Source organism: Lontra canadensis, unplaced genomic scaffold (genome assembly GCF_010015895.1).
Source record: "Lontra canadensis isolate GAN:19392208 unplaced genomic scaffold, GSC_riverotter_1.0 scaffold76, whole genome shotgun sequence".
NCBI classification, from domain to species: Eukaryota; Metazoa; Chordata; class Mammalia; order Carnivora; family Mustelidae; genus Lontra; species Lontra canadensis.
In genome coordinates, this window is record NW_022631070.1 from 847,510 (window position 1) to 873,411 (window position 25,902).

The 25,902-nt window shown below is 48.3% G+C and overlaps 1 protein-coding gene across 10 annotated transcripts in view; it reads right to left on the reverse strand.

Annotated features, from left to right (window-relative positions):
- Positions 1–25,902, reverse strand: part of CELF2 (CUGBP Elav-like family member 2) — a 303,992-nt gene that overhangs the window by 46,725 nt on the left and 231,365 nt on the right. For all 10 annotated transcript variants that reach the window (XM_032881610.1, XM_032881609.1, XM_032881611.1 and 7 more), the window contains exons 5-8: positions 17,505–17,639; positions 9,287–9,366; positions 5,008–5,166; positions 1,382–1,445 (exon numbers count right to left, since the gene is read on the reverse strand). In XM_032881610.1, coding sequence (XP_032737501.1) covers positions 1,382–1,445; positions 5,008–5,166; positions 9,287–9,366; positions 17,505–17,639 — 438 coding nt within the window. The remainder of the gene's footprint in view (positions 1–1,381; positions 1,446–5,007; positions 5,167–9,286; positions 9,367–17,504; positions 17,640–25,902) is intronic.

The following is a 25,902-nucleotide window of genomic DNA, read 5'->3' on the forward strand; positions in this document are numbered from 1 at the left end:
TGCAGAACTAAACATTAACCATTTGCTGTGGTCCTTAGATCCAAGGCAAGCCTCCAAAACCGTATTCATAAATATATTGCTGAAGGACTGAACTACTTACCATTTTAACATATTTTTTCCCCCTAGTAAACCGACAGCAGTATTACAATAAAACACGTTGGCACTGTCATGAGATTTAAAGCCCAATGAATAATTCTGCATTTTTTTTTTTAACTGTAGGCCAACATATCCTGTCAGACAACAGGTTCCCCTTAGTCTGTGGGGCCACGGGTGAGGGCTGGGCTGGCGACCACGGAACACACGTGAGGAGGAAGTCCTTCCAGTTACATTCAAAGTGAAACAAACAAACAAAACCAAGGATAGTTATTTAGGAAAAAAAAAAAAAGAAATGAGAAAAAGGTGTTTTCACAGTGACAGGGAAAAAAACATCTGGCTTCTATTCCGTACCTTCAAGGTTTTATTTCATTGAGTCAGGGTGTCCTTTGTTAAAAACAAATGGCACTTGATTCTAACATCCAAAAATCTGTTCTTCTCCTGCCCTCGCTTCCCCCATCCTTCTGGAATCAAACAAGGGAAGTGCTCCCTCGCTGGCCCTCAGGGCAGGTGGACGGCACCTGTGTTCTGACAGACGGTGTGGGCCACCTTCTCGAGCCCCGCGGAAGTTAGGGTCGGAGCCCGGAAGGTGACGCCTTAGGAGTGACTTTTCACTAATCATCGCACCTGGGTTACTACTGACGCAGCTCATTCTACAAAGAAATCCCTCATGAGCCAGCTTTCAAATCCAGCCCCACTTTGATTTTCTCAAGAACAAAGATTATACTTGTGCATAAAAGCTTCTCATGCACAGTTCTGCCAACCGAGGGTACCAAAGTTAAAAAAAAAAAAAAAAGAAAAGAAATGCACCCTGTTAATTGTCTACGGCTATCAGGGGACCGCAAACTGTATCAAAGATAGGCCTGCAATCTTGGCTTTCATTATGGAGGTCAGAATATTTATTGACTGCTTCTTATTAAAATTTCAGCAGCACGTCAATCATTCTGGCTGCCCTGGATAGAAGGAATCTTGTTGGAAATTCCCCAGCAATCAATCCCATCAAAAAACAAAAATAGCAAACAACTCCGGAGGTTATGACAGGCTTTGCAGCCCCTTGCCCCCTACCCCACCCCCCGCCCCCGCACTGGCTGGAGAGGTCCGAGGTGGAGGGCAGCTCCTCAGCCCTGGACTCTGATGGTAACACCGGAGTCCGAAGGCCGACAGGGCTGCTTACGGCTCTCCTGCTCTCTGTTCTCTCTTTCTTCCCTGCTTGTCTTCTTAGCCCTCGGAAGCCACCCAAGTCCAGCCAAAAGCACGGTCCAAAGCAAAGGCACGCGTCACGACTTACCAGCCATCTGCTGAATGCCACTGAACGCACCCAGGTTGCTGGAGGAGGTGGCTTGCTGTAGAAGCTGCAAAGGGAGGGAGAAGCAGACCGTCAGACCAAAGCGCACACGGGAGGAGGAAGCTTCTGGAAAGGGTAGGGGGGAGCTGTCCAGCTTCCTGTGCGTTTATACAGTCACTTGCTGCTTCCTATTCATGGGCTGTAAATCCATATTAATGTCTAATCTCTATTAAGAAACACAGACACTGGGGAAATTCAGTACCACTGCTGCCTTAAAACAATCCATTTGGTTTTTTTAACGACAGGTGTTACGTCCATTGAAACTAATGCGGCGTGACTAAGGGGGGCTCCCTGTAGCCTAGTGGTCACCATGGCTCAGCTCCGTCAACCGAGGCCCATCCCTCGGTCTAACAGCTCAGCGGCCTTCATCCTCCACAGGGAGCACCTGGCTTCATGGACTCTTGGGCCAAGAGAGACATCACCACGATAACTACTCTCTCTCTCTCTCTCACACACACACACACACGCACCTGTGCATGGCTGCCCAGGGACACCTGGGAGCACCTGAAGCTGGTCTTCACTGGCGGGGGGGGGGGGGACACATATGACTGGTCAGAATTTAGAAGTGTCTGGTGTGAGGTACAATGACACTGGGCGTGACAGGTATGTCGGCTGCTTTTCAAAACCAAGTTAAGATCCCTGCGTCTGCATCTTTCCCTGGTGCCCTCGAAAACACATCTCACCCCCCGAATCAGCGGGTACCCCAAGATAAAGGCATGTGGCTACTGTCCTCAAGTGCTCCTTTACTGGTCCAATTCAGCTGAATTATAGGCTAACTTGGGGGCCGTACTGTTGACCTAGATTTTTTGATACCTGCTTTTGGGGAAGGTAGATCAAAACAGACATTGTGTACAGAGCAGCAAGCATCTAGTTATCCTTGCTCTGAAGTCCTCAGACACCGGGAGGCCCAGCTTCACCAGACTTGTTATTGAGAAATGTTATGATACTATGTGCTTAGGAGGACACAACCGATTTGTGATTTTACAAATAGCTTTGAGAATTTGTTTGGAGCATGGCAGAGCCACACAGAGAGTCACTCCTCTGGGTCAGGGCGGCTGTTTTTGACTTCAGTCGCAAGCGAAGTCTACAGCTGGGCAGGACTCAGAAATGGGCTCCATCTGGGGACTGAGAAGCACCAAGTGGAACGGAATCCAGTGGCCAATCTGGCCCGAGTCTCGGTTACCATGATGGTAAGGGGGTCAGCAGGGACAGGTGCCAGAGGAACATCTGTGATGTTTACTCATCCCTCCTGACTTGTTGAAATGCACTGGATTACACACAGACTGGGACACACACACAGGGAACAGCGAGGAAGGAGGAGAAGTCAGGGATTAACCCTTTGCATGGACAGAAATCCCTTATTTTTATTTGATTTCATGGGTTTCCCATTCTCTGGTAGTTGTAAGCCCTTACTCCCTTTCCTACCAGGTATGTTTAAAAATTAAAGCGAGGTAAAATAAAATTAGCTTTGAAGCTGTTTTGAGGAATTAATAATACCTACTGAGGTATGTGGAAATATGTGGCCTTGAACTATATTATATATAGTTCATATATATACATATATAAAAATACATACATACATACATATATATATATAATACATACATATATAAATATGTAGTCTTGAACTATATTACCCAGGATTCTGTCCACGGATGGCCATTCTCTGGTGGGCCAGAGTCAAAAACTACCCTTCAGCCCACAAGCAGGGGATGCCTTGAAGGCCAAGGGCTCTTCCGAAGAAATGGGTCTTCCAACAGAAAGGGGCATAACGAACATGGTCGAGAACGAATGAAAGCCCACAGTAGGAGCAAACGTCATTCAGATCACAGAAAAATATGTTTTTATAAATGACGTTGAGATGAATTCTTTTTCAGGGTACGGAACAATTTGCAGCTGCGGTCAAAGAAACACATGCTACAGACAGTCGTCTCTGCCGTGGGGCGTGGGGGAGGGGCCGGAAGTTGGGGGACAGGCGCGGGAGTCTGGGTTTTAGAAACGGTGGAGCAGGAAGCTGGATTCTTAGAAATTATGAAAAGGTGAGCCTGACATCCATCTTGGACACCAATTCTGGTATCCACAAACAGATGGTCTATGAATAAGTGAAAAGCACAAGTTTGGGGAAAACAAATGACCGTTCAGCTCATAAGTCATTAACAAGACTCCTTTCTTGTTTCATTACATTTCAGACAGAGAGACCAAGAAAACAATATGGCAGAGCAAATACGGGTTCTTTTTTTTAAATTTTAGCAAGACCTCTGATGCATTCGCTCCCGGGGTCTCTGTGGCTAGGACTCAGAAATGGCTATAGGGCGACAGGAAAGTCCGTCAATGCTCTTACTAACGACAGGAGCGAAGACGGGAGAAGCAGGCTCCGCCTTCGCTGGGCAAAGGTGCACTAGGAGGTGTTAACAGCCAGACCCCCCGGGCACGGCCGGACGGGCGCAGAGAGGAACGTGAGCCACAGCACAGGGCAGGAATCCCCGCCCGCCAGCAGCTCGGGCTCGGTGAGGCTGCGAAAGCTCCTGGAGCCTCCTTCCCCGCCTGCACCGGCCCGCTCCTCCGACCTACCCTTCACGGTCGGGGGGCTGTCGTGCAAGCTGCACAGGCTAATGGACCCCGCGGTCCCGAGGGGGACAGTTGAAGTGCCAAGTGGCAGAATCAGGACAGAACACGCATACACACACGCACGCACCCCACACGGGCACACTGGACAGGCCAGGGCACTAGCCCCAAACTCGCGATGCGAATTTACAGTCCTCAGTGGGGGGGGGGGGGTCCAGCCTGCGGGAGCCGAAGCAGGAGCGCGGGCCAGGGTACCACGGTTCGCGGGGTTCAACTAGAAATAAATAAAGACCTGGACCCCTGTTAGCTGCCTTCCGCCTCACGGGCGACGAGGTCAGCATGAGGGCCCCTCCCAGGCTACTCGAGGATCCTGCGACGTCCATGAGGGGTGGGGGGTCTCTGGTCTGTGTGAGGTTTAGCTCTTGCCACGAGAACTGTATTTCCCAGTGACACACGGTATTTTACGGGGTGGTTGAAAGAACTGGGTTTATCTGCCCCGAAACACGATCTCATGTTTGGGTCCCAAACAGATGAAGAAACGTTTGATTTCGTCACTGTGGTTCCACAGGGAAGGGCCAGGACCACCGAATGGCAGGGCCGCGGGGGCTTCGCTGGCGGTCCCGGCGTGGACTGTGCTCACCTCTCGGGCCACACCGGCCTCGGGGTCTCTAGGCCGTCCTCAAGCGTGCCACCCCGTCACGCAAGACATTACGAGGTCTCGGAAACAGCGGTTAGAAACTTGGCCTCGTGGGCCTCGGCTCAGCCAACCTCAGGCCAGAAGGAGGCCCGTCCTGATGCTCCTCGAGTTAACTCGGACAACTACGGTGCACCAACGCTGATCTCAGTAATTTCCCCAGATTCGAAATGCCGCACACAGACTTCTTTTGAGAACTTTGTGTGTGTGTGGGGGGGGGGGGGGGGCAAGGCATTTTGGGGAGGCCACGGCGGGGATGGCCCCCTCCGCCCTCTCGGGGACCTGGCGCTGGCCCCGGCCGGGCACTTACCGCCAGGTACTGTGGGGTGAGTCCGCCCAGACCCGTCAGGTTCCCCCAGGTGGCAGTGTTGAGCTGTTGCATCTGCTGGGCCAGCTGCTGCTGGAGGCGCCTCTGCTCCTTGTCCTTCTGGGTGTCCGCGAACTTCACTACGATGGGCGAGGAGCAGCCCTGTGGTCAGACACAGCGGAAAGTGAAGAGGGGGGTTACCGCCTGGCTGAATCCTCCCGCGACACTCAGCACTGGACCTAGCTCTCTCAACTGTCTCGGAGCACGTGGAACCTTCTGGAAGGTGTTTTCTTGTTTGTTATTTTTTTTTTAATGGCCTGATATTCCTTCTTCTTCTCTGACCAGTACCATCACCCGAAAATTCCAGATACTGCCACTGGTTTCTCGGGGGATCTGGCGGTCGGCGAAGCTATTTGCTTTCTTGCTCTGCTGATTACACTGCCTCTCCTCCTCTCTTCGCGTGTCTTCCTCCAACCTTCCCAGGACCTCCTTAGAGACAAGAGACCTTATCAATGTTCTTTAATTAAGCTTCATGGTTTGCTTGCCTGCAAGACAGACTTGTCTGTGTGTCTGCCTGTCCCCACGCGGGAGCGGGGGACAGAGAAGGAGAGATACTGCGGTGGGAAGGAACATGTCCCTCGTTCTCATATTTATTTTTTCACTCTTGCCATTGTCGGGGCCGCTTTTTTGAACTTCGGAGCGCGGGAGTCCTCCCGACGCAGCACTATAGATGGGAGAGGAGGGTTTTGTTTTAGGAAACGTGGATGGGGGCAGGAGAGATTGAGGACACAGGCCCGGCCCAGCGGCACAGGGAGGCCTCGCTCCCTTCTCGAATGTATCTACTCTATCCCCCTCACCCAGGGCTCCTGCAAACCGCCGGTCTCTGCAGCATATTCTAGTGAAAGCCGCTGTACGGGACATGGCTTCTCTCATCAATGGAGCTCACCGTTCTAGGTGCTTCTTTTCAGTTTCTGTTCCCTTTAAAAGGCAGCGAGTAGGGGCAGTGGGGGAGTGCATGGCCAAGGGATACAGACTAGGACGAATTCATGTCCGAGATGGAGAAACTCATTAGGGAAACTAAGGGCCTGCGTCTCCAGCAGGAAGACGTCCCTCCCTGAGCTGCTCTGGAACACCTGCCCCTCAGCCAACATGCGGCAGAGACACGAGTTCCTCCCTTCCCGCCCTTCTCCCTCTTACTATGGCTTGCCTACACATCTCATCACCATTAAAGCTGTTAAATTTTGCTGAGGTAAAAAGAAGTCATTCTACCTATGTGATTAAAAAAAAAAACACTTTGATTGAAACTCAGCATGATAACAGACCTCTCTCTCCCCTCTCAGAAATTTTATATTCCTACTTAAACGAGCTCTCTTTCTCTTTCCCTTCCCCTTGGGTCATTTTTCTTTCTCCTAGAAAACAAACCTGCATGTGTTTTTTTCCTTATCACCTTGAGTAGTTACTGGGGACGTAGCTGTGAATATGTGCGGCTACCGTGTCTGTTATGAGCAAAATTTAAAAAAAAATGTGCAAAAAACGAGGTGGCTGTTTCAGTTTGAACTTGCAGTGTCCCCAGTCTTCAGTGCGTAGCCACGGCCACAGGACAGAATGTTAAATGTCAGTCAACTGCATGAAAATAATCTTTCCACCACTTAAAAAAAAAAAAAATCTATACTTCATTTTTCTTCTTCTGCTCCACATTTCAGTACTTCGTTGCTTTAGAGAGAGCAAAATACTCTGAAGATGGCAATTATACAGAGGGAGGGTTTTGTATGGAAAGGGCTGTTACTGTTGTATCTAATTTGTTCCATAAAAAATCATAGCATCTCCTCCTAAGAGTACCTTTACTGATTTTTTTCCTTCCTTAAAAAAAAAAAAAAAAGACAAAGAAGCAAAATTTAGGTCCAAAATAACTTGTTTAAGCCGTAAATAGGGAAACTGGGATGGGTGCAGATTGGAGGAAAGTAGAAAAACAGAAAGTACGATATAAAAATTGTTTTAAAGAACATGTTCTTTTAAACTTTAACATTCAAATCATTTTGAATTTAAGTTTCTTAGATAATACATCTTGGTTAAAGATGTGAGCCATAGTCCTGAAAATAACAGAATTAGTTAAAAAAAAAAATCCAACAAACTTCGGTTGTACAACTATAATGTGACTGGCATACGATAAAGCCTTCCATTTAAATGTCAGTATTTTTTAAATTCAACGAGAAATTTCAATGTCTGAGGGTCCCTCTGTCTGAGCCTGGGTGTTCCAGATTTAAAAACAAGTTGCACCAAATTTGATTTTTAAAAAAAAATATTACAGATGTCAATACCAAAGGGTCAAGGATTTCCTAAGAATGAATTTGCCCCACTCTCTTCTGCAGATTCTTTTCATTCTGAGCCCTGTTCTTCTTTGGTTCTGGTTCATACCCAGGTCTGCGCTACGTTCCCGAGCTCTCTCCCTGCGGGAACACAGGAGAACACAGACCAGCATCCTCTGCAGCTTTACTCAGGGGACCCTGATGGAGGAACTGGGGTTAGAGCTGAAAGAATTTAGGTTAAAAAATCATCTAAGGTACCAATCACTAAATTACAGGAAATAAAAATGATTAAAGAGGCACATGTATGGAAGTTAATAAATACAGGTGAAAGCTTTTTTTTTTTTTTTTTTCCCTTCCCTAACCATACTCTTTGATCTCCAAACTGAAGGGTGGCTGGGATTCAGACTGATCCCAATAATGGAGCAGCCGGAGAGAAAGTGGGGGACAAAGACAGCATCAAGTGTGACTGCACGTCGTACAAGACTGGATCCCTAGGTATTTCAAATCCTGCTAATTATCTCTTATTGTGGCCGATTTTCACCTGAGCTCGCCTTCAGGTAGGGGGGTGTGAGTGTCTTAAAAATGCATTGCACTGAAAGGAAAACACAGTGATTATATAAGATATGTTAGGAATATCAAAGTCAAAATGAAGCTCAAAATAGACAATAGGCTTTGCAATGCTGATATCAAAACTCAGAAAAGTACAGGAAACACTTAATGACAAGGCCATGCACACTCCTTGCCCCCCTCATCCACCCACCTTCCACCTCACTGTAAAAAAAGTTGCCCACAAAACATGACGTGGAATGATCACTTAGCTCCCAGCATGCTTTGGGAGATGCAGCATTGCAAAAAACGAACAAAACAAACAAATAAAAAATAAAAAAAAAAAACCCCCCCCAAAAAGGGGGGTAAAAAAAAAAAAAAAAAGCGCAAACGATCCGTAAAGAAATTTTTGCACATTAAATAAAATTGAAAATATTTTGCTTTCCAGAAGATGAAAACGTAACTTCAGGTAACACCACAGGGCCACCTTGAGAAAAGATCACCCGTACACAGATATACAGAGTACAGAACATGCACTCCCAAATGATTCTACCAGACAGTACAGAGTAAGTCACAGCATATCACTCTTGGAATGCTTTTGTGCAAAATTCTGAAAGGCCAGACCCAAATCACAGACTAGAAGTACAGAGCCATCTATCTACGTGAGTGGGTGAAACACTCACATCGGCATATCCATCTTCCCCCAAAGCCACTATCTCTCATTAGGAGACCAGATTTGAGCCTTCATGTTTCTTTCATCGTGCATTTTTTTTTTTTTCCAAAAAGATGAATCTGATTTTTCAAGGGATTCTTGTCCATTAACATTTTCACTGGTTAAACAATGTAGGAGAGGTATTAATTTTCTCCTGACATTCTTGATGCAAAAACACAATTCTGTTGGACTAAAGAGAACTTGAGCCCACATTGAAGGGAGAAAAAAAAAAAAAGAAAGAAAAACAGAAAAAGGAAAAAAAAAATCAAAAAGAGCCCTGTGACTGGCACAGGGCGGGCTGTAATTTGGAGGGATGGCGGCTAAGGCTGACTCTGTACCAACCCTGGACCAGGAACGGGCTGGGTCCTGGAGAGGTCGAGGAGGAGTCGTGGTTTACATTGCATCATGACTGCTGTGTGGCAGGGCCCAGGGCCACTGCAATAAAAGGCTCAAAAAATACTGTACAGCACGTGGAAGGTTCTACTAAATGCATTTCAAGTCATTAGGGGAAAAATTCAGAGAGCGAGAGAGAGAGTGAGAGAGAGAGCGAGAGAGAGAGAGAGAGAGAGAGAGAGGATGAAGATGAATGAATGAATGGAAGAGATGGTGGAAGTGTCCGTCTGTGATTGTCACTGAACAATCCGCACAGGAGAGAGCTGCTTTACCATTCCCCATCATTTGCACAAAGAAAACAAAGAAAGGGCAGATGATACAGTACCTCCATGGTCTGAGACTGATGCATGGCTTTGATTGCATTCTGTGCCATTGCCCTTGTAGAAAATGTGACAAACGCACAGCCTGTGGGAAACAAGGGGACAGGGAGCAGGAAAGACAAAAAACAACAAGACAAAAGGGTTGGACGCTTGTTAAACCAACACAGTCTACGAGAACTGCCACAGGACGCCACTGTTCTCAGTAGTACATAAAAATCAACAACTTCTCTCTTGGTTTTATCTTAGTTTGCTTTTGACTCACAGTGCTGACTTGCTAATCTGACCAAAGCAGAAAGATTTATTTATTGACTAGTTTATTTTTTAAAATGGAGACGAGGGGAACGTAGTTGGGCACTTTTTTTTTTTTTTAAAAGACACGGGGTGGGGGTCTGAAATTAGCAAGATCTAGTCTGCATTTTCTAAAATAAAAAGTTGCTATTTTACATTTTTCTCCTTGGCTGATCATCTCGACTCAGGGCATCTACACATTCGGGCTTTTGGATTTCAAATTCTAGCGTTGACTTTTTAAGCAGCAAATAATAAAATCCTCAACACCAAGGGGCAAATTAGCAAATAAAATTCCAAAGGCTCGGAAGGTCAGCAAATTAATACATCTGATCTCTTCTGGGTAGTTAAAACATATACATGTATACGCATACACTGATGTGATTCAGATGCAGAGAAATGTACCCCAGCCTGCAGGACCTGTTTAGTGATAATTACTTATGAACAAAAACAAATGCTCTGTTACTCTGAGAATAGTCGATAGTGCACACGAGGCGAAACTTTAAAACCTGCGTTGGATTTCTAAGTTGTAGAAAATCTTTAGGACTTTCCCAAGTTGTGGTTTCGGCTATGCATCCGGGATCTGACCTAAGGTTTAACATCCACCAGACAATGTACAGTTCTCTGAACGCTTCCGGTGAGACCCATTGAACTTTCCATGGCTCTTTATTTCTCATGCTGTAAAATCACCAGAACCCACAGCGCCTGCCCCAGCGCCTGGTGGCAGGTGCTAGCCACCGTGCAGGTCGCCGTTCCAACTACATGGCTCATTGCCCTTTTCACTAATAAAAACACTGTCTGCTGAAATTTACATTTTCTTCATCGTGCACCCTTGGGCTTCTTAGGGAAAAAGACTGTGAAATTAATGCAGATTCAGGCTGATTTTATAATAATACCACAGCACACTAAAAGCTTAGCTAAAGCAATGCAGACTTATTTCACTTATGATCTCTAATGACTTTAAAAGTGCATTGATTTTCAGCTTCTTTAGCTCTGCACAGTTTGAACTTAGGTATCAGAGAATAATTTAGTGTTCCACTCAATTTCTTCAAAACATTATTATTATTACTACTTAAAAGATTTCCAAATGAAGCAGATCTAAACACCGAGAGGCGGGAGCCTGTTGTCATCTCAGAGTGAATGCACGAAAGTGGGATACTGGCATCTGCAATGCAAGATTATCACCCCTGTGGCCAGTAGGCCAAACAGAATGTTCTACATCCCAAAAAAAAAAAAAAAAAAAAAAAAAGAAAGAAAGAAAAAAGAAAAAACCCAAACAAAAAACCCCCCAGCAGATTGTTTGATTTATGTAAATCAATTTGTGAGCCATAAAATATATTTTCTTCTTTTGCTCTGCCTGAGTACCTGGTGAGATTATCAAGTCAATACTGTATTAGCACCTTTTAATCAAACAGCAATAAGAGAAAGCAACACCTGCCCATTATCCCCAAAGCACAAAAACATCCAGTCATGAAAATAAGTCAATGCATTTTTTTTTTTTTTTTTGCATCATGCCGTAATTTTGAATACAACAAAACTCTGAGTACACGGGAGAGTCATCTCTCATTGACCTCCCAGTTACGTTGGCCGCAAGAAGCCTGAGGTCTAGCTTGCTATGAATGCCGAGTGGTTTCGTACACTTCTCTGACATTATAGCAGCTAGTGAAGCTTACTATTTAGACACACTGCCTGCTCCTCCACTGGCTGTAGCTTCTGTCATCAGGGAAAGCGATCTGGAGCCTTCTTTGAGGCATCTAGAAGGTGTGTGTAACAGCGTGCGACAGAGGACAGCACGTCTACGGGCTTCCATATTGTGACTCAGCTCTACAATCCGAGAGCCCCAAAGTTACCGTCCGTCTCCAAATAGTACCCCTTCAAGAACATTGTGATTATCACCGACATCGTTAACGGAGGCGAGAACACTAAGATGTGTCTTCTTCCGTTTCTTGAGACCACAATGGAATTATTTGCTTTTGCAAATCCTCTAAGGGAAATATACCTGACATCATGTGAAGCCTGGCCTAACTCTGCTTTTAATAGTCAAGAAGGCTGTTTCATTCACTTTATTTGCTCTTATTATCCAGGAACATGTGCCGAACTGACAGTTTCTGAATGGAGGTTAAGAATGCATTAAAAAAAAACACACACATATAAAATGTCAACAGAAATCAATAAGGCACAGTTTATGCATTTACCACAATTTCAGAACAAACAGAACTTTTTCAGTAACTTAGTGAGAAAGATACAGCAATTAGCAGGTCTCAGAAGTATTAGCAATACAACAATAAAATTCTGTCTCTATAAACTTGAACGACCGCTCTTTCCTCTCTGAAACTCGCAATTAAAAGCTCGAATGATGTTTCTAATTACAGAACCCTTACTGCATACCCCCCCCCCAAAAAAAATATATCTGACAAATCTGATGACTCCTTTAACCTTTTTACTCTATTGGCAGTGGTGTAGGAAGAGAGAACCTGTCTCGTCAGGGGCTCTGTCAAGTTCGGACTATGTGTGGTGTTCAATTACTTCAGAGGGAAATTACTGTCGTTTGTAAAGGGAGTGCGCGTGTTGAAAATTTCCCTCCCTCTGCCATTCTGAACTTCCACAACTTCAGAACCCAATGTTTCATGGCTTGGTAGCTTGTTAACCTTTGTAATTTCTGCTCTAGTCCTCTGGTTAGATGTTAATTTTCTTTTCCCCATCACTGAAAACATGGTGGCGGCTTTAGGATTATGCCTCAGATCTGTGGCTTTTCACTAATACAGGGTCATCTGAGCTTCTTCCATGAAGACTGGCTGCCAGCTTCTCTGACCTTGTAGAGTCAGCCCTCCACTGTTCTAGAATGTCTCAGGGTTAGCCCTCCTCTGTTCTAGACTAGTGGATGTCCTGTCTCAGTAGTTAGTTCTCTGGCTACTGACTAAAACGCAGGAGAAACTAGAATGGGGCAAAAAAGATCACATGGACCAAGATAATGAAGCTTTTTAAAAAAAAATTTTGGGAGTTTTGTTGTTTTTTGTTTTGTTTTGTTTTCCTTAGGAAAGGTAGTCTGTATATCATTGTCTTAAAGCCTCTCCATATACATAATAGCTGAAAAAAATAAAGGAAAAGTCTGTCCTTAACTGTGGCCAACCTGTCATTTACCTTACAATTATTTATTGTCTCCACTACTTTCAGAATGTCAGAGATTGCTCAGAGAAATGAAAGGAACCGAACTCCTCCTAGTTCAGTGAGGTTGCCTTCTTGCTGCTAAAACAGATAAATGATTGACTGGAGAAAGGTTTCTCCAAGTAATTTCCTCCTACAGACGGGATCTAAGGAAAGCACGTGGCCCTGTCACAGAGAAGATTCTGGAACACATCTATTATACTTGTCATTTCAACCGAAAAGCTATCTTTGCTCAGGTGTTCTACCCTTTCTCTCAGCTGCAGGAGAATTTTGAGAGAACGAGATGAATTCTTGGTCTGCGCCAGAAAAAAACAGAGAGCGAGCGAGAGAAGGGGGAAGGAAGGAAAGTAGGAAGGAAGGAACTTTTAAAAGCACGTCTAACGCCAGGGCCTCTTGCTTTTCTGCCTCTTCTTTGAAAGAGAAGCAGCAGCCTGCTAGATTTCAAATGAGGAGGATAATTTAAAATAACTTGGGCAGCGTGAAAGCACTTGCGGCCTAGGGAAGACTTGTTTATAAATTCCCGTTGTGCCAGAGAAAGTTCTTAATGCAGCCAATTCTCCTTGTTCTATCTTTTTAGCAGTGGCAGAATTTATTAAACGTACCTATCACTACCACACGAGAGCTTCCCAACTACCGCGTGGATGGGCCATCCCCAGGGTTGGGTTAGTTCACTTGGAACTGGCGTGGAGAGACAGCTGGTCCGTGCTGCCCGAGGCTGAGTGTGGAGGGGGACTTACTGCTTTGCAGAAATCTCACCCCTGTAAGGAGCTTCAGAGACTGTCCTCAGAACGACAAAATACAGTTAATAACCCCAGGGTATTTGATACGCATTTCCACGTCTGTTTAGATGCTAATTGGGCATGCCTAAGACGTCCTGATCAAAACCGAGTCTGCTCCAGGTACAGATTTCCAAAGTCAAAAGCCCAGTCCTAATATTCTGATCAGATATAATGGAAACAAATGAGGATTTAAGGGCTAAAGCCAGTCTGGGCTTGCCAACATCCCCGAAAATATTGCCAATTTCATTTGTCAAGGGTTTTGGCAGGAGGACGTTGGAACACTGTAAACACAGCTGGAATATTCTTAAACAAGCAGAAAGTTACCTTACATGGCAGTGCAGATCTGACTACACTTCACAGGGACAGGAAAAGGAGAGAAACTCTTTCCTGGTCTCCGAGTTACGGAGAGTCGTTGCCAGGGTGCAGAAAGCAAACCGTGTAGACTATACCCAGACAGCCTATTCTGACTGTGGGGTTACGGGTACGTGAGAACATGTGCATCTTAGGAAACCAACAGGCGGAGGGGACACTCATAAATAAATGCACAGGCGGAGAAGACTTTCAGCCTAGATTTTGAGAGCAGATGCCCCATCTGACTTCCTGTGCATGGGTTCGTGGCATCCTGCTCGCTTTCTCCGAGAAGGTCCATTCGGCAGGCCTGGGAGGCCCGCCTGCTGTTGCAGAAGGAGCTGAGTATTATGAAGGGGCTGGAAAGCACCTCAAACCAGGTTTTCCAAATGAGAAAAGATGGCAGAACGGATTACTGGCCCCAGAGGGGAAAACCCATGTTTAGCTGAGGGCACATTGCGTAAAGAGAGTCAGACTCCTGATGCTCGCTGAGCGCTGGTTTCAACGTGCTTGGTAGATGCCAGCTGCTGGTCTGTGTGCAGCCATGACAATTCTTAGGGAGGGGTGGGCGGGGGGGGTTCTGATCTGGAACGTGGCACAAATCGGGGACTGCAGAGTCCTGATGGGACTTTACAAACGCTCTTTCTTGCCAATATGGAGATGACAATTTTTGTTTTAAAGATGGTGATTCTAAGCCAAAGTCCAGAGCTGTGGGTCCTGACAGCCCACTACCTGCATCAGTGGGGCAGCCCCGATCCTATAAGCCTGGGGAAACCTCGGCTTCGCAGCCTGCAGGGAGGAAAGAAAGCCATGGAGGTGGCAGAGAAGACCGGACAGGAGACACGTGGTGGAGAAAGCCAAGAACCGCCTCTTTTGTCTTCATTCTCGTAGCGGAACCGGGCAGGAGTGAAGCCAGGAAAGTGAACCACTTCTCTGGACCTCTCCCTTGTGACCAAACGGTGTGAGTGCAAAACCTTTTTCCTGACTAGCTCATACTCAGTTTAGCATTAGAAGGTGCTTTCCAGAGCAGCTCACCTTTCCTTTCACTTAGTTTTTATTTATTTATTTGTGTCTCAAACAGCTGAGCTAGCAACAGGCAGGGAGACGGGAAATGCTGAGCACCCTTTATCTGCAGAGCCACTAATGGGAGATACTCCTTAATATTTGATTGAAAACTCCAATTCTTTAATGAAAGCAAAATAGTGGCATGAAAGAGAATTGTTCTTTTCACAAATACACTGATTCAAGAGCCGTCCCCTGTACCCGGGAGTCCCTGCTTGAAAAACCGACCACTGTCCAGCTTTGTATTTCAGAACAAGTGGTTATAAATGAGTATTTCCTTTTTTGCCATAGGGAATTCTCATCAGGTCCCCAGAAAAAAAGGCAGGGAGGAGGAGTCTACTCTTTACACCGAGCCAGCATCTGCATAAAATGCAGGTGAGAATGCTCCCGAAACTCCCGCGGACATCGGCAGCCGCGTCCTGCTCTCCCCTGAGGGCTGGGCACCTGGCAGATCTCATCTGCAGAGATAACGCCGTAGGCTCAAGCAGCTGAAGATGCTCCTCGTTACTGTCTCCCCTGGAAAGTGTCCGGGGGCCCCGGGCCCGCAGAGTCAGAGCAGGAGCCGAGGTCTCTCTTAAGCCAAGCCCTGGGACGGGAGCGGGGCAGCTACGGTGACTGCTGCCATTCACAAAGGGGTAAACTGAGGCACAGAGCTAGGACGAGGAACTCGGAAGGCCTGGGACTGGATCTCGGGGTTACTGACATCTGGGCCCTATAAATGTCACCATGATTAAGTGAAGGGCCTTCCTTTCTGTTCTGTCTCCGCACTACATGCAAATGCAAAATGCAAAATGCAAAACTGCCCAGACGGGTGTGTGGCTGAGAATAGGGGGGAGAAAAGAGGGGTTCGGACTGCTGCGTTGGCAGTGGGTCAGGGATTGCAAAGACAGGATCACATGTCTCCTCTGTGTTTTTTTTCGGCCAGCCTGCCTTTTCCCATGGGGTTCTCCTCCACCCCGGGTTGGTCCCCTTGAGTGGGTGGGTATCTCTCTCAACTGCTGGCAGAGTCAGAGGACCCCAGGCGATGGAAGAGCTCTTGGGGAGCGGGTGTGCCGGAGTGGAGATCCCAGCCTCCTCCTATGCCCCTGGGGCTGTGTGGCCACGGGCCTGGGGGGCTGCTGTGGGTGACGCCAGTGACCGCATGGGTGGCGAGCCACGGCTCAGGGTCTGCAGGCTAGGGTCCCGCTCAGGACCCATCTGGGGCGGCTGTGGGAGAGGCCCGTGTTTGCAGGGAGGCAGAATGACAACATTCGCAACTCTCGGGGAACGCTCCAGCTGTCACTCCCCTGCCTCCTTCCTTTTAAAACCACCTTCGGAAGAAAACATGAGCACCGCAAGCTGGAAGCTGTTTTGCCTCCTTCTCCTGTTCCCTCGACTACCTCCGTGTGGGGCTCTGGAGGTGGGTGTAGGCGGGAAACCTTTGTTCCCTGTGCCTTCCCCTCTAGCAGCTGACATCGTGAAGAAGTTTAGTGTCTCAAAGTCAAAAGAACAAATGTTCTTCCCCACATGGTGCTGCGTTTAGCTAAAAGGAGGGAGATGGGTGAAAATCAGTGCTTTGAGACGTAAGGCCCGACCTTTCCTTCCAGCACCGGGAATGAGATGGCAGTGCTGGCCCAGAACCGGAGCCTGGGAATGACAAGAAGTTTCTAATCAGCCCCGCGGAAACTGCATCAATGAGCACATTAATAGAATGAGATCCTCTCTGTGTTACAAACATGGGGATTTCTTAGAAGAGGTGAAAAATACGTTTTATGCATACACTCTGACTGCAGCCTCCTGGGCCGTCTTAGGAAACACAGTCTGATGGGGGGGGGGTGGGCGCCAGTGACAGCGCTTCTGAGTGGTTTAGGAAGGGTCTGTGTGGCGCTGTCCGAGGAGAGGAAAACACGGAGAGAGAACGGTTCTTTCCAGTTCCCTTGGAGAGCTGCCTGTGAAACTGCTGGTTTCCGTCAGTGCTCGAAGCCACCGTCTCTGCTCCTGTCACGGTGACAGAGCTGAGCCTACATCTCCTGGGCCAAGTCACCTCTCTGCCACTTCATGAACTTCCCCCGATCGGGCCTCCAGGAGTTGTGATCTTGAAAATAAAACCCTGATAGCCCGAGACAAGCCCAGCTCTTCGGAGCCCCTACCTGCTCTGCACTACACAGGAACACCGATGTTCTCCCTTGGTTTCTATCGCTGTCAAGAGACCCATCCACTTCACGTTTCTCCTGGGCACAGGCAGGAAGCCAGAGACTGAGATGAAAACAACCCATGTTCTCTTTCCTCCTCCGCATCTCTCCCTCACCCCCAAAACGTACTTCAGTTTGAGGTCGGAAGGGCTGTACAACGACAGGGCGGCCCATCGGCTTCCCTGCTGGCCGGGAGAGCCTGAGACAACACGCGGGCTTCCAGACCTTCTCGACCTGAGAGATACAAGGCGATCCCTTCCGCTACGGTGAAAAGCTCACGGTGGATAACTCGACCGCAGGGGACACGTTACAGGGTAACCTCTTGCTGCGTGCGGTGGCTACGTCTACCTTGACTGTGACACAGAGTTCCAATTAGCACTTAAGGGGAGAGACTTGATAGACGGCCCACTCACCTCGACTCAGCCCGTCGGGTCCCCGGAGAATCCGGCATTCTTCTATCTGGCCAAATGGAGAAAACATCACCCTGATATCATTCTCATTACATTTCTTCGAAACCATTCCTATGAACAATTTTCGGTCTTCCACGGCTAGGAGATAAAAATAATGAATGAGCAAAGGCCATTTTGATCCCTTTTCTTGTAATCAATGCCTCATTACTGCACCAAGCTGGGGGGACCCCCGGTCATGTGAGAGGAAGCGGCGCTCCAAGGCCAGCTCTTCCGACTTCCAGGCCTGCTTCCTTCTCCACAGCCAAGGCTCCCACCCCGCTCTCCCACCCAGCCCTTCCCAGACAGTGCTTTTCTCTGTGAGCTCGTCCTTACCCATACGACACCTTCAGAGGACACCAGATGCTGTGAAGTCCCACCCCCCACCCCACCCTGTTGGGAAACTCGCAGAGCTTATGGACAGGTTAAGCCCCACGTACTGGCCCAAGGCTACTGTGACTGAGACATACATAGGAATGTGCCTTCGAATTTTTCTGTAGGTGTTCTTTTAACTTGAATGACCGAGAAAGAAAAAGGGTCAGGGAAAGAAAAATAGGACAAACAGAGGAAGCATGATAGAAAACACAACTTTTAAAGATTTTATTTATTTATTTGACAGACAGAGATCACAAGTAGGCAGAGAGGCAGGCAGAGAGAGAGGAGGAAGCAGGCTCCCCACCGAGCAGAGAGCCCGATGCAGGGCTCGATCCCATGACCCTGGGATCATGATCTGAGCGGAAGGCAGAGGCTTAAACCCACTGAGCCACCCAGGTGCCCCAGGAAACACAACTTTTAATAAGGCACTTGTTGGAAAAAACCTTCTTCCCCAATTTCAAATAGCTTGGTCCCGTGGATCCAGACCATAAAGAGAGATAAGGGAGATGCTCCTTTCTCTGGAGAGCCAGTAAATGACCTGCCGTCGGTCTGTCCGTCCGTCTGTCCATCACGCTGGCTATGCAGCTCTAACCAGGACAAGGCATGGTCTGCACTTCTGACTGAAGAGCAAAGCCGCTGTAGGAAGAGAACGGGACTGTGGCCACTGGAGAATCCCATCGGGGTGGCGCCATGCTCGGGCTGGAACCCAGAACAGAAAAGAGCAAGGAGGGAACCGTAACTGTTCTTGGCAACTGGAGACAGGACTTTCGATGACCAGAAATGAGTTCAGGTGTCATGACAACCACACGCCAATTCTAACCTTGGAAATGGTCACGAGGGTAAGACTGGGAAAGGTTTGCCTCTGATGACTTGGGAGATTTTCCTCAAAATCTACAAGCTTGCGCTCAGGATAAGAAGCCTACATTTAGCCTCAAAGGCTCAATTATCACTGATTTCAGGACAGTGTTTGCAGCCTTTTTTAGGAAAGAGCAAAAAAAAAAAAAAAAAAAAGAGAGAGAGAGAAAGAAAAAACCCCGTTTCAGACGTCCACAGAGAGGAGTCTTGCTTATTGCTTCCTGTGTTGCATTTTAATCCATTTCTTAGGACCGCAAGCAAGGGCAGCCGGCCAGACAGCACCTCACACCGGCCGGCTGGAGAAGGGCCCTGCCGTCCACCACTGAGTGCAAACCTTTCTGCTGCATCGTCATCTCACCTTTGCTTTCTAATGGGCTTTCATCTCTGTCTCCCTTACTCTTGCCCTGGACAGTCAGTGTCTCCTTTTCATTTAAACAACAAGAATGCATTTTAGACTTTGTAGGGTGAGGTGCTCTTGGTGCACGAGTCCAGCTGGCTGGGTTGGGGCGGGATCGGTCGGGGAAGCAGGGATGGGACCCGGGGAGGTGCCCTCTGGAGCGGCGCCGTCCAGGAAAGGAACCAATCAGTCTGTGACGTCCACTGCAGTAGCTGAAGCCTCGCGTGGCTTCTGAGCCCTTGAAACGTGGCCAGCCGTGTGACTGCGAAACTGCATAGTTACTGTGATTTAACTGCAACTAATTTAAATTTAAAAAGCCACAGGTGACCTTCTAGAGGACAGTGCAGCTCTGAGAGGCCCCTCCCCCTACAGCCACTGGAAGGGAGAGATTTGAAAGAGGTTTTGTGTCCTTCTAAAAGACAACCCCCCCAACCCCGTGGGACAGGGAAGGAACTTGCCTGGGGTCACTCAGCAAGGGGGGGGTCCTAGCCTGGACCACACCTGTTGTCCCACTCCTGGCTCCATTCCTGTCTCCTGTGACGTTTCCTAGGAGAGCAGAGGAGGGAGAGGACACCTCCAGTGGACAGCAGGGCAGGGTCAGGAGACCTGCCTGGTCCCAGCCCTGCCACCTAGTTGATGTGTGACCCTGGGGAGTGAGAGGACTTCTATGGACCTTGGTCTTGTCACCCACAAAATGGGTTTAAATTCTTCTTTTTCCTTGATGTCCTTCTTAAGGAGCAAAGAGAGGGGGGCCCTGCTACATGGCTGGGGTGACTGAAGTACTTGGGGGTGGGGCGGAAATGCTGAAGCCCAGAATCCCACTGGCTAGCCGCACGCCGCCCTCAGGCAGCTCCTGAGTCAGCGCAGAGAAACGGGGGGCTCTGAGGAACCCGGGCGGAAGCTGTGACGCCGTAGCGCATGAGTTACGGATCGTGCGCTAAGAGCTGGAGAAAGGCTTGGCAGACGGAGGATGCGGCATCTAAGCTGGACTTCAAGGAGCAAGGGCTGGGAGATGCCTGGGGGCAGCACACGGTGGGGTGGACAGAGGAAAGCAGCCAGGCTTCGGCACCACAGGCATCATTTCCTGCTGCTCCTGTCGAGAGGGGCTCAAGGTGGAAGGACAGAAACACCCTGGGTTAAGCCTCATCAGAGTGGATGTGGGCAATGGCGTCATTGGCTCTGAGTCATCGGGGGAAGCTGGTGAGGACCTGGCTTCCTCCCTTAGATGAACAATCTTACATTTAAGCTCTTTTTTCGCCCATCAGTGTAGGTGAGCTACCAGAGATCTACGGAAAAGCGGTGGAAGGAAACATCTGTGCTCACCAACACTGGGACCACCAGGGTGACGCAGTGGCCCAGAGGGAACACAGCATCCCCCCGATGGGAAGGAATGGACTGAACATGATAGAGTAGGAAGCAGCAAACTTCGAGTCACAGTCGTGACCTCTCCCTGTGCCCCTCACCATCCCTGGGACTTTTACAGGAGGAAGCTGTGGCTGGTATCTTGAGAGTGAAAAAAAAAATTCTCTTGAATTTCTTCTTATCCTGAAGGATCCCATTTTGGTTCTTTCAAACAGAAGCAAATGATAAATTCCCAGGGAATCCTTGGTTTAACTGGGAAACCTATCATGATGGCACGGGGCTCCGGCGGATGCTGGCGGAAGCTCAATGAGCAGCTCCCGAGTAAACAAAAGAATGATTTTTTTCCTAAGATGCGTAGTAAGAACTGGAAACCACCTGCCAACAAACCCTGGCTTCCGAGGCATCCCGCCGGCTAAACCCGGGTCGGGAGATGGAAGAGAACGCTCTTTTCATTACCAAACTGTCGCTAAGGAAATAGAATGGAAACCTACACCATCCAGACGCTCTCCGTAGTGCTAATGCCCTCCCGTGCGCGCACCCCGTCAGGGAAGCTGGATGTTTGCAATCCCTCGATCGCCCTAGTCCCCCGTGGTCCTGACAGCTGGGACCCCGTGTGCTTTAAAGGGCAAATGCAGAGAACGGCTCACTCCCTGCTTACTTCCCCCCTCGAATTTTCCCGGTGAAAACTTTTCTGGAACTTATTCCTGGCATTCCCAGCCTGAGGATCCCTAAGCGACTTTGTCAGCATTTTAAACAAATATAATTATCCTGCGTTCACTGAACTTCCCATCGATCTTTGATGAATTTCTTGGTGGGATTTATTCCTCAATTTCCATAGGCAGGCAGCGGCTCACCTTGGTTTCCAGTCCATGGGAATGTGGATTGCTTAAAGGAACCTACTGTGTCTATAGTATTGTGTTAAGTGCTTTACAGGAATTAAAAAAAAAAAAAAAAAAAAGGAAGGAAAGACTACGTCCCTGCCTGCAGGGGAAAAATCTACTTTCTTTCAGGATACCTGACAACTGGCCGACGGAGGACGCCTTTCACACCGTGCGCCGTACAGGTGGGCTGACCTTATCACCCGTTACGACGGGACTGGGAGCCATCCCATAACCAGCGACCATTTCAAGTTGTCCTCCCGTGGTGTGGGAAAGGGTTAACATTTTAAGTTTTAAGTGGGGACTTTTCTAAGTTCGGGGAATAGAAACTTCGTTTCTGAAAAACCCCTAATTGTGAGTCTGTGCGAACACCCTGGTGTACAATCTGTCAAAGTCACACCTGGATTCAGGGCAGCCTGAATTAATTAACAACTTTTCAATGTGTTAGTGCTAACATATGGCATTTAATTACTGCCTCCAAATCCGTGAGTCTCTCCACTTTGAATTTCAAAATTATTTCTTCCTCTTCCAGTGCCTCCGAAAGTGAGAGAATGGGGATGCCCATGAATCCCATCTTTGGCGGAGGGTTGCAGGCCTCCGAGTTCCCCGACCATGTTCCGTCATCTGGACCCACGAGCTCCGAACTCAGGGCACGGACACCAGGGGTCTGGGAGGCCTTGGGAAGAAAGGGCTTACTTGGCATTTCTGGACATGGGGCTCCAAGCAACGCCAACAAGCTGTGAGGTTGGAGGGCTAAAGCAAGGGCATTTATGCTCTGTCTACAGAGTCAACTAAAGCAAAGTAGAGCAAAGCAAAACAAAAACACCAACTCTCTCAAGCAGGGGCACGACCCAAGAGTGAACACTGGTTCATACTGGCTGGTTGCTGAGACCCCCAGGCCCAGAACCGAAGGTGACCTCTACGGTTTTCTTAGCACTTACTGCTAGACTGACTTCAGATCCGGCAACTGACTTTACTTTTCCATCTTGCACAGCGGGTACCTTTTTCCGCACAGCAAACAAAGCTGGAAAAGAGGCCCTCCCATGGCACATAGAATGAAAGATGGTGACCCTGTCTGCACTAGGGTATGTTGCCATCTGGAACCCATGACTCCTCAAGCCTCTGGCCTTGCCGCTACCGAGTGTACGCGGTGTAAGGATGGTAAGACAACTTGGAATCTGAACTTTGGGTATTTATTCACTGTGTTCTTCCTAAAGACCCCAGCATTTTATTGCTGATCCAGAATGGGATTTTTTTTTTTTTCTTTGAACACCTGCCACAGTTAGAAGCACCAGGGCAGAAGTAAAATGCTGTGAGTTTGCAGAAAGATGCTAGAGGCTGCAGCTTAAATCAGACCCAATTAAGAGGGCAGGCTCTAGGAGGCCTGGAGATCTAGAAAGCCCATGCAGGAAAATCCTGAAGGGCACGACAGATCCAAGAGCAGCCCAGTGCGTCTGGGCTCGCCATGGCGGTTCCCTTTGTCAGAATATCTAGATGGACAAAAGGGCTTCCAAGAGTGATTGCTTTCTGGAATTCATCTGTCCATCACTAATTAATCCGTGATTAGCAGCCCTTTCTTGCTCAGCAAATATAAAGTTTCCGAGAGCCGAACATACTGATAATGAAGATGGTAACTGTCTAACGGTGATGAGTCCTTTGTGCTATCCATAAATGTCAGCAAACTCAATAAAGGTGCAATTAGAGCTCGTTATCTCCCTTTCACAACTCCAGGAGCTACCGAGAGCATCTGAGCCAAAGAAATCTGTGTGCTCTCTGAGCTTTGGAAACTACGCTTATCTGTCAAAACTGCCATGTGAAATCAGAAAGGACGTGCGCCTTTTAATACTTGCTTTAGAAAATGATACGATGCTCCTGATTCCTCCGCCAGGTCGGAGGAGAACCCCATAGCCTGCTCAGTCTTCACAATGCTCGGCATAGGCTTTGCACCTCCATGAAGAGAAATGCTTTAAAGGGCGCCTTCCGTCCGCTGATACTTTTTGACCCCGCCCCCCCACCGAAACGCAGAACGTGAAGGTCACTCCGCAGAGCAAAGGAAGATCTGGCCCAACAAGACGGTTTGCGGAGGTGGTTTTTCCCTTCGTGTGTACAGAGCTATGCCTTGCTATGAAAGGGAGCCCTGACTGCTCAAAATGCAGGAACACAGCTGCCTCAACCAGCCACAAGTGCGCGGACGACCCGGCAGAGTGGACATTTACTAAGTGCCGGGTATCACGTGAAGCTCTTTGCAGATGTCAACTAATGTGTTCCCAGAGCCACCCTGCAAGGTGGGCGTTACACGAATTCAGACTATGGACCACGCAACCCCTCTCACACCTGGAGATACGGGCGCTGGGTGAGGTCACAGGACCTGCTCAAGGACCCACCTAACATGTGCAGGGTCAGGGGTCAAGTCTGGGCTCCTAGAAATAGCTTTTCCTGGCTACCCTGAGCTGCGTCCTGGACAACAGTGGTTTTTTTTTTTTTTTTCTATTAAAGATTTTATTTATTTATTTGACAGAGATCGCAAGTAGGCAGAGAGGCAGGCAGAGAGAGAGGGGGAAGCAGGCTCCCCACTGAGCAGAGAGCCCGATGTGGGGCTCGATCCCAGAACCCTGAGATCACGACCTGAGCTGAAGGCAGGGGCTTTAAAACACTGAGCCACTCAGGTGCCCGGACAATGGTGTTTTTAGGTAACTTCGTGTCTTAGTGAAAGTGTTTAATCCTGCTTGGCTTGATTGAGATTGTGCAAAATGGCTGGCTGACTACAGTCATACTCTGTTGCTGTGGTTCTGGACCCGGAGAGGACATCGGCCTCAGCATCCAGAGCCGACACTGGGAACAAGGTGCGACCTCCAGGCAGCTAGCCTAGAGAATGGATTCTCTGAGTCAGGCGTTGTATCCATAGAGCAGCAAATGCAGAAGAAGAAGCCCTTTCATGGTCCCACCACCTGGGTATGTCAGGTCAAATGTTTCCAGTGGCGTTCTCCCATTCATCCTGCTTTTATAACGGTGACATAAGGTTCAGAAATAAGACAAAGCTTCCTTCACGGCCCTCGTCCCAAGACAGCCTAGAGAATTCAGGGTCCAAAGGAATGGGAGCATTTCTTAGGGGCCAGGAGCTCCCAGATGACCTTCAGACGGGGTTCATCCCCCAAATACACAATGCCTCTCTCCCAGGAGGAACAGAATGGACGTAAACGTGTACTTCTGGGGTAAAAGGCTCAGGAGTCAGCACGGGCACCTGGCCTTCCACCTGTTGACTCTCAGTGCAGAGCCCTATGAGGCCAGAGAAATATCTGGGAGGCAACAACAACCCTCATTTTATAGAAGTGGTGGTCTACCATTTGCAAAACACTGTTGTATCTTACGTGAGTCTTTAAATTAAAAAAAAAAAAAAAAGCCAATCTATGGAGGTAGCGACCATCACTCCCATTCATGAACGAGGAGATCCAAGTTCAGTCGTTAAATGACTGTCAGATCAGCAGACTCAACGTCAGTAAGTTCTGTGGGGTCAGGACAGTGTCTTTGTACTCCTTTCCCTTATTCTGCTTCAGACCTGGGGCTATAGCCCAGCCAAGCCCCAGGCAACAGGCCTGGGGCACGGGAAGTCATCACGGGGTAATTGCTGAATTCTGGATGCAGGGTTTGGGGTACATAGTACAGGTAGGAGGGAGCAGACTGTCAGAGGTGCGGTGGTGGAAAAGACGGGGTGGGGGTGGGAGGCGGGCACCCAAGTCTAGTTCCTGACAGACCAACGGGGGGCTGGTGGCACCACGCTATGACTTGGAATTTTCTTCCCAACTTCCTAGTCTGTGAAGAAGCCAGAAAATGGGACGCACTGCAATTAGCAAAAAGTACCTTGTGGAGAGAGTTAGACCCCAATCATAATTTACATTTGCAGATATGCAGATCTCTGAGTGCATGACTTCTGCCCTGATTACTAATTAATGAGCTGCAAACCTGCCTGTGGGAGCAAACAGTGCTGATTATGTCAGTCATGGGGGACGGAGACGTGCTGCGGTCTGAGAAGGTATAAGATTCCTTTAACACACACTTTAGTACATTCAAAGAACAAAATGGGGACAGAAGACGGGTATAGATGGAAGCAGCAAGTTGGAGGAGACAAATGTGGCTGTTGGCCCTTCTGCGACGTGGAGAGAGAAGTCTCAATGATTTCACAGACCGTGTCCCAGGCATATTTTAGCACTGAGCACCCGTTTATGTAATCAGCTGGCTGAATTCTGAATGAATTCGGATGCAAATGCATCGGTACAACTTAGAGGCGAGTGCCAGGGAGGAACACACCAGAGGAGGAGAAAAGAGAGCGGGGTTCCTGGTGGGCGAGCCCTTTTCCACTCCTCTGCTCTGCACACTCTGAGGTCCTTCCTCCCCATCGGGGTTCCTGGGCTGCATGGTCTGTGGGCGGGGGACCAACTAGAGGCAAAGACCACCGAGTCACCACCCAGAGCAAGCCCTGAACAGAGGGGCACAGAAAACC